The 18,703-nt window shown below is 38.8% G+C and overlaps 1 protein-coding gene across 3 annotated transcripts in view; it reads left to right on the top strand.

Moving 5' to 3' along the window:
- Positions 1-18,703, top strand: part of ASPH (aspartate beta-hydroxylase) — a 216,116-nt gene that overhangs the window by 165,427 nt on the left and 31,986 nt on the right. For all 3 annotated transcript variants that reach the window (XM_058528764.1, XM_058528762.1, XM_058528763.1), the window contains 2 exons: positions 2,489-2,578; positions 7,653-7,790. In XM_058528764.1, coding sequence (XP_058384747.1) covers positions 2,489-2,578; positions 7,653-7,790 — 228 coding nt within the window. The remainder of the gene's footprint in view (positions 1-2,488; positions 2,579-7,652; positions 7,791-18,703) is intronic.

Below are 18,703 nucleotides of genomic sequence, written 5' to 3'. Positions count from 1 at the left end.
CCCCCTCTGACCATGATCTTCCTAGGCAGAGTGGACCTTCACTGTAATTGTGTCAGATGTAGAAACACCAATTACGTGAGCAGAGACTGCTTGGAAAAGACTTTATTAAGAAATTCTTAAAACTGCAGTTGTTACTGGTTTTTATTTAAATGTCAAAGGTAGACAGAAATTATTGATATAATATTTTAAAATATGGGCAATGCATTAAATGTTCCTTTTACAATTTAATTATACATTGAGACTAGTTTGAACAGGGCTCACGGCCACCTCTACAAAGTGAGGTAACAAATGAAGACTGAAGAGGTGAAACCCCAAAAAACCTGATAGCTCAAAATATTTAGATTAAAATATGCTGTCCTTTTTTCCCCTCGTATCTAGTTGAATCCTTGTCAGTTCACCAGAATCATGTTTTGTCTAGCTCAGGGCTGTCCAACAGAACTTTCTGCCACAATGGAAATGTTCTGTGTTTATACTCTCCAATACGGTAGCCACTAACCACGTGTGGCTATTGAGCACCTGAAATGGGACTAGTGTGACTGAGGAACAGAATTTTTAATTTTAATTGATTTTAATTTACGTGGTAACATTAGCTAGCAGCTACCTTATTAGACAGATGGCTGATGGGAAACCTGTGGAATTTTTTTAAAGTAGCAGTATATTACACTTTTATGATCTCTTTCTTTCACATGACTTACATCAGAGATCTCAAATAGCAACCCACTGATTGCAGATAGCTTGCATGTTTTATTTGTCCAACATAATTCTATTAAAAACAATTTTAATTGCTTGCCTTAGTTGAGGAAATGAACATTTTATATAATCATGCAGATTTCTGGTTTCGCAGGAAAGGTCTTATCTGGCCCACATCCCAGCACAGGCACTGAGCACGGTGTCTGCTTGAGGCGGGCATGCACCCCGTCTGTCTCGGCTGCACTGGGCCTCTGCAGTCCTTTACATTCCCCGCCAGGACCCTGTGGGCATGTGGGTTCCTCTGCTTTAAAGTGTCCCCTTAGATTTCCTTTGTCATAATAAGGGCCTAGTAATATCTCCCTGCTTCAGAGATGGGGAGACGGAGGGCGGGGTTGGTTGGTTAAGACAAGGACATTTATTTGAGTGTCTGTCAGTCAGGGGCCCTGATCGCAGCTCTCCTCCTCTCCTGAGCGATGCTTCTCCTGTTCCTTGCTGCTACGTCCCAACATTATGCAAATAACATTTCTTCTCTGTAAAAGATAATGGGCTTCTTATGAAGAGGCCTCAAAGATGCAGATTTTTAGAAAAAATTCCTTGACATTTAAATTTTTTTTTCCTTTGTCCTTTTACTTTTCTAAACTCATTCTTTTTAATATTTTCTCTGTTTTTTTTAACATAAATCTCCATTCAGTCCTTATGTGGGAGATGGGGGAGAAATCAGCTAAGTGTTTTAGAGTAGGATTTGTTTAATAACAGTTACTTTTTTTTTTTTGAGGAAGATTAGCCCTGAGCTAACATCTGTTGCCAATCCTCCTCTTTTTTGCTGAGGAAGATTGGCCCTGGGCTAACATCCATGCCCATCTTCCTCTACTTTATATGTGGTACGCCTGCCACAGCATGGCTTGATAAGTGGTGCGTAGATCTCAGCCTGGGTTCCAAACCTGTGAACCCTGGGCCACCGAAGCAGAGCATGAGAACTTAACCGCTTCGCCACCAGGCCAGCCCCAACAGTTACATATTTTTTGTGTGTGTGAGGAAGATCAGCCCTTTGCTAACATCTGCCAAAATCCTCCTCTCTTTGCTGAGGAAGACAGGCCCTGTGCTAACATCCATGCCCATCTTCCTCCACTTTATATGGGATGCCACCATAGCATGGCTTGCCAAGCAGTGCGTCAGTGCGTGCCTGGGATCTGAACCGGCGGACCCCTGGCTGCCGCAGCAGAGCACACGCTCTTAAGCGCTTGCGCCACTGGGCCAGCCCCTCAACAGTTACATTTTTAAAAATTTCAATTGACTTTAATCCTATTGTACATTTCGTAAAAGATTTCATTAAAAGACAAGGACGCATTTATTTTGAGTGGGAGAAAAATATTACTTGCAGTTGAGTCTCTATCAATTCAGACATCTGTGACCAACTGAACATTGTGGTTCAGCAATAAAAAAGCCTCTGGATGACATATGGTCAGATTTGGAGAGCAAAAGAAATGTGATGGATATGCAGAGAAATTCTTTGGGATGTTGAAATATGATTGCTCCCTTAGAGACAATTCACAAAGCATCATACTAATGGGCTGTTCCAATGTTAATTAATGATGAATGTATTGTTAAATTTAGCTTTATCACCTCTTTTTGGTTTTGCATTGTAAATGTTGACCAGTAACCTAATTGCCAAACTTCAATATGGAGATGAATTTTTCTGGTTCTCAGATTTTCATGTGGTGTGTAAAGATTAGGTAAACCAATGAATTAAATCTGGTATTTAATTCTTTCATAAATACAAACACTGTCTTTTCTGCAGGAAGGAATAGAATCTGGGGATCCTGGCACTGATGACGGGCGATTTTATTTCCACCTGGGGGATGCCATGCAGAGGGTTGGGAACAAAGAGGTAATGGATTTGTGGACTTTTGTTCTCTTTAACAGAGGGTAGAGTGGAGGGGAATTAATTCTAGGAGAAATTTACAATTGAAAAATTTTTTTGAGCATAAACTTTTGAAGGTGGTGATTGAAACTATTTCACTATTTAAATTATTTTTTGAAACAATCCAACAACTCCTGTTTAATCCTATAAAGAATTTTTGGGGTTTGACTTTTATAGTTTTTTTCAAGAAAGTAGCTGAGTATTCATAGGAGCAGCCTCTAAATTAGTGTGTGTTTATGTATCTGTATGTGTGTGTCTGTGTGTGCGCATGTGTGTATGTATAGAGAGACAGAGATGAACGTTGCCTTGGAAAAATATTTTTAAAATTATGAAATGAAGAAGATCTCTGAAATTGTTTAAGTATTTAAAAAAATATTTTAACAGTTTGCCTAGATTTATTTTAATTTTATTTTGGAATTTAAAAAGTAGTTATTTTTAGAATGAAGCTGTTATTCAACTGGTTCCTAAGCACACTGAATCCAGTAGTTAATTGTGTCAGTTACCTTCTGAAATATTTAATACCAAGTTTAAGATAAACACCTGTAACTATAGTCATGACAGCTACTGACACAGAAAATGTAGTAGCTAAAACAAGATACATGTTTTCTTTGTGATTATTACTTTTTTCTGAGTATAATGTCAGCTTCTTTAAACATAACATTAGATCGTTAATCATGACATCATATACTGTAAGTTCCAAAACCCTCCCAGTCCACCATGATTTACAGGACGTTGGTGGGCAGTGAAACTCACCTTTCCTGTCCTACACCATCACAGGGCTCTGGCCTGGGCTCTCCTTCGGGTCAGGGATAAAAGGGTGAAGTGAGACACTGAACCTTTGTAACCACTGCCTTCCGTAAATGTGATAAAGTGACTCTAAGGAGAACACACCTTCAGGTTTCTAAAATTAATAATAACATGGGACCATTTGGATGATTGAGGGTTCATTGGAGCAAGGGGTTTTGTGATGGGGTAATTGCCAGCTGGAGAGGTGAGCCAATTTGGGGTAATAGAGATTTGGATAATTGACACTGTTTTCTTTACATATTTCTATGTCTCTATACCTTTCCCCCTCTAACCTACCAGTCAGTCAACTGAAATAGAATGAGATATGAGAGGTGAAGAGAAAGAAGAGAGAAGAAATTGCTGATTAGTATCACGTTTGTGTTCCTTCATTCTTTTAAATGTAATGTCTGGTACCTCTTTTGAATGAGAGGGATAAGAAAGATTTTGTTACAGTATCTAACACTGGATAAATGTTGATATCTGATTGCTGTAAATGTAATTGTCACTAATTAATTTATTTTTGAACATCTCAGGGTCCAGGGCAAAGACAGATAAAAGAAGTCTGATTTATTATCACATTTTAGATGAAAACAGCCCCTACTTCAAGGGCAAAGAATTCACTACTAAACACTTGTTAAGGGCTTGGGATTTGAACCTATGGGACTGTTCTATCAGCTTAATTATCATTAATATGCAAAGAACAGCACAGTCTTGAATTTAAAAAGTTCACAAGGATTCATCCTTATAGGAGAACAAAAACAAGCTTGTAGAAACCCCATCTTAGTATATTCTCAATATTAGGTGGTGAATCCGTGAGTTGATGACTGATGCTCTGAGTTTGCATATTGGGAAGCAACCATCCTTCTTGTGGAGCTCTGCTTCAGTCACCAAAGCTGATGATAAAATTGTTTTTGAGGAAGATTTTTCTGACAAGTTTGTTTCATATAGACAGGAAGAGAGGGGAAGACAGACCAGGATAGTCCTGTAGCCTCCGCTGTTCCCAATATTTCTGTAACTCTCAAATTTGCATTCCAGCTCTCGTCTCCTACTCAAAGTTCGGATGCATATGTCTACTGCCTGCTTAGTGTGACCACACGATGTCACAGAGACAACTCACTTGTCTTCCTCTAAATCTGTTTTCTTCTGGGTTCTGTCTCTCCTTTGATGATATTGCCAGCTTCCCAGGATCAGAACTTGAATTTCTTCCCTATCCTTCAGCAGGCCCACCTCCTCACTCCAGTCTAGTCAGGCCCCATTCTGGGAAGTCAGCTTCCGCGGGTCCTTGGCGTCCATCTCATCTTCCCTCTTGTTTGGTCAGTGTTGTCATTTGTTACCGTCCACTTCAGCGATGGCTGTGAGAACCTGGCTGTTGCTTCTCGCTTTAGTCTTACTTACTTCCAGGCCTTCCTATGCTCAAAAACCCCACAGTGCAAAATAAAAATAAAGGTCTGTTTCCAAGCCACGGCATTCACAATCCTCCACAGGCCATTTGCAGCCAACCGTTCTCACAAGTGTGTCTCCCGTGTGCCACTGTGCACCACGCTCCAGGTAGAACGGGCTCCAGCTGGGGCCATGTGTGATGGGCGTGTTCCCCACATGGGGCCTGGCTTTTCTGAGTTGGAATCTTTCAACACAGCTTCTGTGTGATGAGTGTGTGTGTGTGTGTGTCTGTACCATACCTGGCAATAATTTGAAGTATAGTAGACATTAATATAAAATGTATTTAAGAAGGTACCCTAGGTGTCCTTTCTGTCTATTTTAGTATGCCTGATTAGAAGTATAAAAAGGAAAGAGTAAAGAGGAAATTTTCAGAGGATTCTAAGTTGATCATTGATTTTTCTAGCAATTTTTATTGTAAGGTAGTTTAGATGTAAAAAAAAAAAAAAGCAATCTGGCTGAATTCATTGGGTCCCCTGTATAATTGGAGATATCATTGAAGATGATTTTTAAAAATTCCTGATATATCATTGTCATGATTTTGTTTCTCTAAAAGTTAAATGACAGAGGAGTATAAAATTAAGGGTCCTGTTTGATACGCTAGTACTAACTTGAAGTGTTGGAAAAAACCTTACAGATAGTTTAAACATGCCATTGTAAGCCAAGTCACTTGCCCAGGCATCCACCATGGTGAATGTTAAGGCCAGGACTAAAATCTAAGACTTCTAAGTCCTGAACTAGAGCTATGAGGTTTGCTGTTTTGATTTTCCTATAGTAATAATTTTTTTTCTCACTATTCTAACAATATATCTAATCCTTAAAATGAATTGCTGATGACTCAAAAATGGACTGTAAGAGTTTCAAAAAAATCACCTGTGGTAATTAATATTATTGTTCACTTTAACACTGAAAAGTGTAGGAAATAAAATCCTAAATTTAAATTGGACAAAAATAAGTAAAAGTAAAATTAATTTCAAAGGTAAAATGCTATATTTTTAAAATCAGACAATAATTAGCCATTTTAAGTTGCTTTTAAAGAAGTTGGTTTTTAAAGAAACTACTTTATGACTCCCACTTACATGTATTTCAAGGAAACCATATAACAGTAAATAGTGTATGCGTTCCTTTTTTTTTAAGTTCATCTTTTTTTTTTTTTTTGTGAGGAAGATCAGCCCTGAGCTAACATCCATGCCAGTCTTCCTCTTTTTGCTGAGGAAGACTAGCCCTGAGCTAACATCTATTGCCAATCCTCCTCCTTTTTTTCCCTTTTTCTCCCCAAAGCCCCAGTAGATAGTTGTATGTCATAGTTGCACATCCTTCTAGTTGCTGTATGTGGGACGGCACCTCAGTATGGCCAGACAAACAGTGCGTCGGTGCGCGCCCGGGATCTGAACCCGGGCCGCCAGTAGTGGAGCGCGCGCACTTAACCGCTAAGCCACGGGGCCAGCCCCAGTGTATATGTTCTTAATTGAGATATTATTGAGAAAGATAATTAAATAAGGTGATCACTTTTGGTAATTTATTTTTTAATGCTATAAAGATGAAAGGAGAGTGGTACAAGTTGACTGGGGCCTGGGTTATAGCCTTTTTAAACCTCAGTTTCAACATTTGTAAAGTGGAGATATTTGGGGATCTTGGAAAGATGAAATATGATTACACACGTAAAAGCAAACGAGAATATGAGGTGGTACTGCTGTCGCCCTTGATTTTCTAATGAAAGAAATTTTGACATAGGAATTTTAAGACTTTTAAAAGTTATTATTTTTTACATCTAAATTATATCTAGAGTTTTATGAAGAATTCTTCTTGAATATCTTCTTAATCCGCTTGATATTAAATGTCTATGTTCAGTTGATCAAAATGTGTATTTGAAACCATTCTTCAAAAGTAATCATTAGATCAGACGTATAGTAATGGAAGGGATACTGTTAAGTCCATCACTAGAATGGTCTCCCGTTCTAAAGACAATGGGGTGTGCACGGGGCAGGAAACGTGTGGGGAGGGCCACTAGGAGAGCATATGGTTAGGGCGTCATTTGAAGGAGACATATGGAGCAGCAGACTCTGCAGCCAGCTGTCCCTGAAAAGGCTAGTCTTCTGGGAGGCAAGTTGTATCATGTTACAGCCAGCCGAAAGCGGTAAATGTTATCCCTTAGGGCAGGAAAAAAACAAAAGGGAACAAAAATTCCCTTTAAAAAAAATCTAATATGGTTTATCACTATATTTACTGCTAACTCAGAATAGTATTTCCCCTCTGTCTACTTAATTTAATGGAGGATATACACTCTGTCACCTTGAGGTAGCCTTCTTAAATGTGGGCATAGAAGGAATGTACATGTGAAATGATGTTGCTCTCCATTTTAGCATTCCAATTCAGTGAATGCAAATATCTTTGAAGAAATTATTAAAATCATAATCCTTTCCTTTTAAAGGCAACATAGAAATAGAACTTAAGAAATGAAAGCTAAATATAAATATAGTCCACATTAGTGTCTTAAATTATTTTTCTACTCAAAATAAGTCCTAGACTCTGTGCTGGCCACTCAGGGGGAGACCAAAATGAGTGCTGCATCAATCCTGTATTCAGAGAGCTTACAGCCTAACAGTGAAAATAAAATACACACATTTATTTATAATAGTAGGTCATAATCAGAAACCTAATCAAATAACACTAATTTCACCACCATAGCAGATTTGAGCACCTGTCTAGCAAACTCTTCATTTAAATGTCACGAAGTAATACCTTATTTTTAGTGACTTTAATTTTAAAATTAATAAAACTATTTCATTTGGAGTTCAATCTTTCTGGATTCTTTCAGGCATATAAGTGGTACGAGCTCGGGCACAAGAGGGGACATTTTGCATCTGTTTGGCAGCGCTCACTGTACAACGTGCATGGACTGAAGGCCCAGCCATGGTGGACCCCAAAGGAGACGGGCTACACCGAATTAGTGAAGGTGGGTGTCAACCTAGACTTCGTCATCACCTAATCGTCATCTATTTCCTTCTCAAAATCAGAGAATGCTTCTCATGGAAAGGAAGGTCAGGGAGGTCATAGATTTTATTTCCAGTGACATTTGCAAAAAATATTGCAAAAAGAATCTTTTCATCCCATTAGCCAAAAGTTTAGTTTAGATGGTGAAGAAAGGAATTTGTCTTGAAGAGCAGTTCTCAAACATGTTGGCTTTAGGACCCCGTTACACTCTTAAAACTTATTGAGCACCCCAAGGAGTTTTGTCTGTGTGTGGGAGGGGTTATGTCTATCAATATAATTATTAGAAATTAAAACTGAAAGAAAATGTAATATTTATTTATGAATCCTTTAAAAATAAAATAATTTGGGGCCAGCCCGGTGGCATAGTGGTTAAGTTCCCTTGCTCCGCTTTGGTGGCCTGGGGTTCGTAGGTTCGGATCCTGGGTGCGGACCAACACACCACTCATCAAGCCATGCTGTGGCGGCATCCCGTATACAGAACAGGAAGATGGACACAGATGTTAGCTCAGAGCTAATCTTCCTCAGCAAAAAGAGGAGGATTGGCGATGGATGTTAGCTCAGAGCCAGTCTTCCTCACACACACACACACACACACACAAATAAAAATAAAATAATTTCATTATATGTTAATATAAATAACTTTTTAAAAATAGTTACATTTTCATAACAAAAAAATGAAGTGAGAAGATGGTCATTGTTTTCTATTTTTACAAGTCTCTTTGATGTCTGGCGTAATAGAACACAGCAGGATTCTCACCACTGCTTCACAATACACCCATTAGAACGGGGATATCATATATCGTGTAGCCTCTAGAAAACACTGTATGCCTGTGAAAAAATGTGCATGAAAAGAGCAAATAACGCCTTTGTATTATTAAGAGAATAGTTTTGATCTTGCAGACCCCCTCAAAGGGTCTAGGGAACCCCCAGGTGTCCCTGGACCGCACTTTGAGAACACTAGTCCTGAGCCTATAAAAAAAATTAGATATAGTTTTAGAAAATGTTGTGTCAGATATGTAGGATAGAGAAATTATGTGATTCTAACAACTTAATGGCTTAAGAAAGAAACAAAACATTGGAAGCTTTAAGATTGGTAGATTAAATCCAAACTGTAAGAACGTCTACTTGATGATTTTGGTATAGGCTGGTCAGAAGTTTATTATTGCTTTGGTAAGCTCCTTCTTCTTAGACACATTAATAAAATGGGAGGTAGATTAACTCATAGTTTCAATAATATTCTTTTCTACTCAAAATGTAAAAGAAGTCATCTATCTTATTGGTTAGATGGGCCTCACTGGTCTGGCCTGAGAATCTAACTACGTATATACATTGCTTATATAAGAAAATGTATTCTGGTTTTTTTTTTTTTTTTTTTTTTTTATTTTTTCCCCCCAAAGCCCCAGTAGATAGTTGTGTGTCATAGCTGCACATCCTTCTAGCTGCTGCATGTGGGACGCGGCCCCAGCATGGCCAGAGAAGCAGCGCGTCGGTGCGAGCCCGGGATCCGAACCCGGGTCGCCAGCAGTGGAGTGCGCTCACTTAACCACTAAGCCACGGGGCCGGCCCTGTATTCTGGTTTTTAAACAACTGATTTTACATCTGCCATGTGTGTTTTCTAAGATCACTAAACAATTCTCCAATTCTCAGTGGACACTGTCTCAGTCCTACAAATTTAACTCAATTCTGACACAACCTGGAGATAGCTTCAGATCCCATGGGTTAAGGGCTCAGTCCCAAAGACTGCCCCCAACTTGAGATGCCAATAGCAAGTCCAGGTTGTCACCTGTGCTTCTGACTGACTGACTGCAAAATCTGAGGTTCCCACGACCCTCTCCTCGGGTTCAAATAATTTATTAGAGCAGCTCATAGAACTCAGAACATTTACTTTCATTTGCCAGTTTACTTTAAAGGGTATTGTAAAGGATATAGATGAACAGCCATATGAAGAAGTACATAGGGTGAGTTCTGGAAGGATCTCGAGCACAGGAGCTTCTCTCCTCATGGAACTGGCGTGTAGCATCCTCCTGGCATGTGGACACGTTCACCAACCCAGAAGCTCGTTACATCTTGTTGTTCAAGAGTTTTTCTAGAGCTTAATCTGCAGCACTCACTTCCCCTTCCCACTGGTCGGTGGGTGGGGCTGAAAGTTCCAGCCCTCTCGTCACTTGGTCTTTCTGGTGACCAGCCCCATCCTGATGTTATCTCGGGCCCCATGCTATGTCACCTCTTTAGCATAAATTCAGGTGTGCTCAAAAAGGACTCCTTATGAGTGACAAAAGACACTCCTGTTATTCAGGAAATTTCATGGATTTTAGGAGGTTTGTGCCAGGAACTGCTGACAAAGACCGAGTATATTTCTTATATTACCACAGGCCGCCGCTGGTTTTTGACCACAGATCCCTTATAACAAAAGGAACATAATAGTTAATAGACACTGGCACGTTACTAGAGTAGCATTCAGTTGTTAATAACTAGCCCAGTCCATCATCATATCATATGAAAATACCTCCCAGGGCAAGGCCACTCATGTTGGCAGGCCTCCATTAGATTTTGTTGGGTTCCAAAAGCAAGAGTGGTCTTAGCAACATATAGCTTCACCCTTTCAGACAGCTGGTATAAGTGAGCTAAGAGACAGTATCATCTCTTCCCCTGAGCCTCTTTTGAGGTGTTGATATAATATTGGATTTCCCTCATTAGTTTATTTATTCATTCCCTTACCCTCAGCTACTATTCCTCCTTTTCTTCATTTATACCCAAACTTTTCCACCTTTGGAAAGGACATTAGGTTTAGCCACAGTGCTGCTCTACATTGCAGGCAGCAATACTAGTCTAGCAAACATCTCCCCCTTGGTCCACTCTCATTCAGATAGGGTAAGGTCACACAGGTGCAGAACCAGTGGGCTATTTTTACCACCAGGCAATATAGCTACATTCACTCATTAGGCAAGAAAGGAAAAGCCAGAGTAACAAAATATTGATAATTTTGGAATCTAGGTGATGGATATATGGAGGTTTCTTATACTGTTCTCTCTACCTTTAGGCATATATTTTACATTTTTCATAATTTTTCATTAAAGAAAATCTTGAATAAGACTTACAAGACCTCACGGATTAATTTGGTGTACTTGGGGAAAAGAAAAGTTTCAATGTGGTTTCAATGTGCTTACGTTAAAGTATTACTTGACCATGTTTATTCTGTATTTCATTGCAAAAGCACACTCAATAATCACCATAATCCAATTGTGGACTGTCATCAGTTAGCCTTTGAATATTTTATAGATCAGAAAACCATAGTTTGGTGACAATGAATGCAGATTGATTTAAAGAGGGTCTGTATCCAGAGCAGAACTAGTACAGGAAAAACATCTTCCTTGATAGATCTACTCTGATAAATTTTGCACTGTCAGTGATTCTTTCCTTTGTAAAATTCCATCCTATCTCAGATGGTATCACACTGAGCTCTTTTGACTTTCCTACCACCTAATCTTTTTTTCTTGGTCTCTTTGAGAATTTATTTTTCTACTTTTAGCATTTGTGCTTTTAGGATGCTTTCGAGTTCAAGTAACAGAAATGCAACTGGAACCTAGCTTAAACAATAAGGAATGTGATTGACTCATGTGAAGGAAGCCTACAGCAGGGCAGACTTCAGGGGTAATGTAATCGGGGGAAGATTTTCTTGGCTCTGCACTTCCTCCTTGGTCAGCTTTGTCCTTGTGCTGGCTTACTACAAGATGGCAGCCAGCAGCAACTGGAATGGAGGGTTGGAAAGTGTTTCGGGGCTTCATAACGTTGTTGAGCCACCACATCAGCCCTAAATGGCCTTCTAGAAACCTCCTGGCAGATCCTGTCCTATTGGTCATAATCGTGTCTCATAGGCACTCACAGTTGCAATGGAATCTGAGGAGGCTCCTGAGTCCAGCAGGAGAAAGCATGGCTTCTCCATCAAGCAGGAAACACAAATCTCCCTTCAGTCCAATTGAGCCAGTTTAAGTCACATTTCCACTCTACTTGAATTAGTGGTAATGGACTGTGAGATTTTCCTTAAAATAACAGATTAACCCTTGTCAACGCAAAATAACCAATAGCTAGTCTATAGGTAAGAGAAATAAGGTGAATTTTACTTGGGCCAGAGTGAGGATTATAACGCGGAAAGGCCTTAGAAAGCATTTTGGAGAAAAATGGTTTTCAGTACAGTCATATCTTTTTAGAACAAAGAACGTACATTAAACATGCCCAGGATACATATTCATCCAAGCTTCAAAGAGGTGTTCAGTTGCAAATCAGCAGATCAACATGACGCTGGTGTCGGGAAAGGGACTAATCCCTGCGCATTACCAGTAGGGCATAGGAGGGGAAGTGTGTGTTCTTGTCCTAAGAGAGTGCATTCTTTATTTCAATGATTAAAGCAGATGTACAGTGTATGTTTGATAGGCTATAAGTCAAGCTTTTTGGTTCAAGCCAAATCAGTTTTGAACCCGAATAGTTAGCCCATATACCTCAATATGTGAAAATCTCTTGTCACCCTGGAGCCGGAAAAGGGTCAGATTCCTCTAAACTGAATGGGTCATCTGGGGAGGGTGAACGCCCGAACGTAATCAGGATCTGTCAGGAAGGAGGAAGAGGCGCAATGGATGTTTGGAAGGCGACCTGCTGTGTTCAGTGCCCTCGCTGACTGGACGTGCCCTCAGACCCAAACATTGTTCTCTGCTCTCGGTTCTCCCTTTCTTGTCATTCAGTTTATGAGAAACCTTTTCCATTCTGGTTCAACTGCAATTAAAATTTCTACCAAATCCGTGCTCCCCGAATAGACTTCTCACTGTTTCTGTTCTGTCTCCAGTTGCATAGGGACATTGACATTCAGTGTGAAGATTAGTTTACCCTATAATCTCATGGTTAACACTCCTTTCCAGCTTTATAGATTTGGTCAGTGATTCAGCTTCACCCAGAATACCGTGTTCATTAGTCTGCCCTTGTGTCTTACCATTATCCTTTACTGCCTTCAATTCAACCAAAATTCCTCCTCCCACCAGACCTTCCCATATGATAGTCTCCTCTCCTTTACGCCTTCCCTTTTTCCTTCTCTCCTAGCCCCTTCACAGCCAATTCCTATTTAACCCTCAGAGGGTAGAGAAGTTTTCACTTCTTTTTGGAGGATAAGTTAGAGGTCTCTTCCTTGCGTGTACCCAAAAGCACCTTGGACATCCTTTTTAAGTACTCAACACACAGTATTCTAGTAGCTCTTTAGTTCTCTGTAGCCCCATGAGATCATGTGCTCTAAGAGGGCAGGGACCATGCCCACCTTATTCAGGACTAGCACAGTATCTAATACATAATAGGATGATAGGTGCTCAGAAATTAGTTTTGTTGTATGAGTTTCTATAAACTTTCTTTTCTCCCGTTGTTTCATAGCTGTGTCAGAAGACTCAGGGATATAAAAATCTTACTACTTAGCATTTCTTACGTATAAGCAGTTGGTGCAGTTACCATCCTTCTTGGCCTTCCCTGAATGTGGGAAGGCTACACTGCTATTGCACTGGGAGAAGAAGACCTAGAGAAAAGAAAGATCCCTTCTCCCTGCTATTTCAGGAGCAATGGATAAAGCCATTCTTTTGGGAAGGATATTTAGCATGTCCAGAGTTCCTATTGAAACTTCAGGCATTTAATTGCTTATATAATATTGGGGTAGGACTTGAAAATGGCAGAGAGAATATCTTTGTAAATCCATCCCTCCATAAAAGCAGTGAAAACACGGAGAAAAAATGTCAAAATCAGCTTTTTCAGAACTCTGTACATTAACCAAAGGCTTACAACAATCTGAGGAGCATTTACTCAAGAAAACCTGCTATACGTCAGTAAGAATAGCAGGATTTATGGCATGATAACTTGACTTACTTCCCTCCATTCCTCCCCAGCTCCAAGGTAGCCTTGAACTGGTTATCTCACAACAAAAGCTGTGAAGACCACAGCCTTGCAGGCATTAGTGGGGACAGATCACGTTTGGAGCCCTTCAGAAAGTGCCACACCTAAAGCATTGTTGCTATTTGATTTATCTTGTGCTGCTTGGAAAACCGCATTATCAGGACATTGTTTTTATTTGACCTCACTCGTAAGTAAAGCTTTATTCCAGGCTGTTAGTCAAAACAGTCAGTGGCAATTTTTTAGATATCATAGCTGCCTAAGGTAGCAGTGCCGACTGGAGCAAACAAGAACCTGTCCAAAAATAAAGGCTCATAAAAGACAATCTCGTGAGCAAGATGTCCATGAGGGGCTTTGAAAAGCTCTCACATATTCCCGGGAATGTAGAAGGCCATGGCACGTATAGGTATGCAGGGTGGTGTGCATAGCCAGGAAATACCTGAAGGGCCACAGTCTTTCACCTTTGGTTGACCTTGAGGCTCTGCACAAGCAAGAACTGAAGACTAAAGCAGAGTTGTAAACTGCCTGAGCATTGCAGACACGCCCCAAAACTCACTCAGAGCCCCTCAACAAAGAGAGAGAGAGTTATTGGTTCAAAGTGATTAAGCAAATCTCTGACCATTCATTAGCTGACTGGTAAGTTAACCAAAAAGAGGCTTTAGTAGTCATATACTATAGTCGAGTAATAGAGACTTCACAGAATTAATCCAAGAAAGTCACCAAACAAACAAATAGCAGCACAAAAACAAAAATCACCAACAACAAATGCTGTGGGAGGGAACGGATCTGATTCCTAGAGTTGCCACATTATATTATCTAAGATGTCCAGTTTCAACAAAAATTGCCTGACACACAAAGAAACTGGAAAATATGTACATAACATTATATATCTATAATATATATAATATATATACAGAACAGGAAAAAATGCAGTCAATAGAAACTGTTCGTGAGGGGCCAGATGCTGAACTTACTAGACGAGGACTTTAAATCAGCTATTATAAATATGTTGAAATAACTAAAGGAAACCATGTCCAAAGAATTAAAGGGAATTAGGACAACAATGTGTCACCAAATGGAGAGTATTAATAAAGAGATAGAAATTATAGAAAAGAACCAAATGGAAAATCTGGAGTCATAAAGTACAATACTTTAAGTTAAAAAATCACTACAGAGGCTCTACAACAGATTTGTGCTAATAGAAGAAATAATCAGCAAACTGGAAGATAGGTCAATTGAGATTATCCAAGCTGAGAAACAAAAAGAAAAGAGAATGAAGGGAACAACCTGTGATGTACCATCAAGAGTACCAACATATGCATAATGGGATCCTCAGAAGGAGAAGAGAAAGAGAAGTGGCAGAAAGATTATTTGAAGAAATAATTGCTGAAAACTCCAAAATTAGATGAAAAACATTAATCTACACATCCAAGAAGCTCAGTGAACTCCTAATAGGAACTCAAGAAACATACCTAGACACATCATAGTCAAATGTTGAAAGCTAAAGACAAAGTGAGACTCTTGAAAGCACATACAAGAAGATGACTCATGACAGAAAAGGAGTCCTCAATGCAACCAGCAGCTAACTTCTCATCAGAAATGCTGGAGGCCTGGGGCCCAGCCTGGTGGCGCAGCGGTTAAGTGCGCACGCTCCAGTTCGGCGGCCTGGGGTTCACAGGTTCGGATCCCCAGCACACACCGACGCACTGCTTGTCAAGCTGTGCTGTGGCAGCGTCCCATATAAGGTAGAGGAAGATGGGCATGGATGTTAGCCCAGGGCCAATCTTCCTCAGCAAAAAATAGGAAGATTGGCATCAGATGTTAGCTCAGGGCTGATCTTCCTCACAAAAAAAGAAAAGAAATGATGGAGGCTAGAAGCAGTGGGGTGGCATTCGAATACTGAAAGGAAAAGACTGTCAACCACAAATTCTGTATCTAGCAAAACTCTCCTTCAAAAATAAAGGAGAAATTAAGATACTCTTAGATAATTAAAAACTGGGAAAATTCAATGCTAGCAGGCCTACTCTACAATAAATACTAAAGACAGTTCTTGAGGCTGAAATGAAAGGATATTAGATGGTAACACAAATCTACATGAAGAAATAAAGAGCACTACTAAAGATAACTACACAGGTAAACATAAAAGAGAGAATACAGGTATTTTTTTGTTACTCTTGTATCTGATTTTTGAAACAACTGCATAAAGTAATAATTATAAAACATGTTGATGGCCTTAAAATATATAAATATATAATTTGTATAATAAGCACAAAGGAGGAAGAGGGAACAGATCTATGTTGGAGCCTAATTTCTGTATACTATTGAAATTAGGTTAATATTAAACTGAACTAGATTGTTTTAATTTAAAGTGCTAAATTCCAATGTCCAGGACAACTAGTAAGAAAATAACTCAAAAAAGTACAGTAAAATAACATGGAAATTAAAATGATACCTAGTGAATATTTGATGAAAAAGAAGGCAATAATGGAGGAATAGCGGAACAAAAAAAGATATGACATATAAAGAACAAATAGCAATATGGCAGACATTATTCAGCAATTGTATTAGATGTAAATGGATTGAATATTCCAATCGAAAGGTAAAGATTGACAGAATGGTTAAAAAAAGTGATTCCACTATATTCTACCTACAAGAGACACACTTTAGCCAAAGACACAAATAAGCTGAAGATAAAAGGACAGGAAAAGATATTCCATGCAAACAGTAACCAAAAGAGAACTGAAGTGGCTGCACGAATATCAGAGAAAATAGACTTTAAGACAAAAAGTGTTACTGGAGACAAAGAGGGACATTTTGTAATGATCAAAGGTTAATTTATCAGGAAAACATACAATTATAAACATATATGCGGCTAATAAGAGAATACTAAAATACAAGGGAAGGGAAAACAGATAAAATTGAAGTGAGAAACAAACAATTCAGCAGTAATAGTTGGAGATTTTAAGACCTATCTTTTTAGAATGGATAGAAGAACTAGGCAATATATCAACAAGGAAATAAAAGAATTGAACAACACTGTAAACCAACTAGAACTCACAGACTTATATAGAGCGCTCCACCCAACAAAAGCACAATACACCATCTTCTCAAGTACACATGGAACATTCTCCAGGATAGACCATATGCTAGGCCATAAACAAGCCTCAAATAATTTAAAAGTATTGAAATCATACAAAGCATGTTCTCTGACCATACTGGAATGAAATTAGAAATCATTAACCAAAAGAAATTGGGGAAATTCACAAATATATGAAATTGAACAATATACTCTTAAGTAACCAATGAGTCAAAAATGAAATTACAAGAGAAATTAGAAAATGCATTAAGATGAATGAAACTAAAACACCACCTAACAAAACTTACAGGATGCAGCTACAGCATTTATTAGAAATTTATACCTATTAATGCCTATGTTAAAAAAGAAGAGTGATCAGAAAACAATGTTAGTTGTTCACCTTAAGAAGCTAACATAGCAGAGCAAAATAAACCCAAAGCAAGCAGAAAGAAGGAAATAATAAAGATTAGAGTGAAAATAAATGAAATAGTGAATTAAAAAAATAGAGAAAATCAGTGAAAATTTGGTTCTTTAGGAATTATTTGACAAACTGTTAGCTAGGCTAACTAGTAAAAAAAGAGTGAAGACTCAACATTCCTAAAATCAGGAATGAAAGAGGAGATATCACTACCAACGTTACAAAATTAAAAAGAACTATATGGGAATACTATGAACGCTATATGATAACAAATTAGATAACCCCAATGAAATGGATAAATTACTAGAAAGATGCAAACTACTGAACAGACTCAAAAAGAAATAGAAAATTTGAATAGATCTGTAACAAGTAAAGAGATTAAATCAGTAATTTAAAAGCTTCTCGCAAAGTTAAGCCCAGGCCCAGATTTCTTCACTAGTGAATTGTACCAAATATTTAAACAAAAAATGAACACCAGTCCTTCACAAACTCTTCCAAAAAATAGAAGAGGAGGGGGGCCGACCCGGTCCACAGTGGTTAAGTTTGCGCATCCCACTTTGGCGGCCCAGGGTTCGCTGGTTCGGATCCTGGGCGCGGCGCTACTCAACGCTCATCAAGCCATGTTGCGGCAGCGTCCCACGTAGAGCAACTAGAAGGATGTACAACTATGACATGCAACTATCTACTGGGGCTTTGGGGAGAAAAAAGGAAAAAGGGAGGAAGACTGGCAACAGATGTTAGTTCAGGGCCAGTTTTCCTCAAAAAAAAAAAACTTGGAAGAGGAGGGAAAATTTGCTAACTCATTTTATGAGGCCAGTGTTATCCTGATACCAAAACCAAAGGCAGCACAGAAAAAGAAAGCTATAGACCAGTATTCCTTCTGGACAGAGACGTAAAAATCTTCACACACACACAAAAATACTGAATCTAGCAACGTATAAAAAGAATTATATACCATGACCACGTGAGATTTTTCTGGGGAATGAAATGAAAATCAATCAATATAATAAGCCATATTAATAGAATAAATAATTCAAGTTACATGATCATTTCATTAGACACAGAAAAGGCATTTGACAAAATCCAGCACCCTTTATGATAAAAAATACACAACAAACTAGGAATAGAACAGAACTTCCTCAATCTGTAAAAGGGCATCTATGAAAAACCTATAGCTGGTATCATACTTAATGGTGAAAGACAGAAATGATGAAGTAAAGTTATCTATACTTGGAGATGGCATTATCTTGCATATAGAAAATTCTAAGGAATCCACGAGAAACTATTAGAACTAATACAGGAGTTCGTCAAGGCTGCAAGATACAAGATCACTGTACAAAAATCAGTTGTATTTCTTTACACCAGCAAAAAACACTCCCAAAATGAAATTAAGAAAACAATTTCATTTGCAATAGCATCAAAAAAGAATAAGATGCAGTATTAGTTTGCTAGGGTTGGCATAGCA

Source organism: Diceros bicornis, chromosome 33 (assembly GCF_020826845.1).
Source record: "Diceros bicornis minor isolate mBicDic1 chromosome 33, mDicBic1.mat.cur, whole genome shotgun sequence".
Taxonomy (NCBI): domain Eukaryota; kingdom Metazoa; phylum Chordata; class Mammalia; order Perissodactyla; family Rhinocerotidae; genus Diceros; species Diceros bicornis.
The sequence above is the reverse complement of the archived record's forward strand: the minus strand, read 5'-3'. Positions and strand labels throughout refer to the sequence as shown.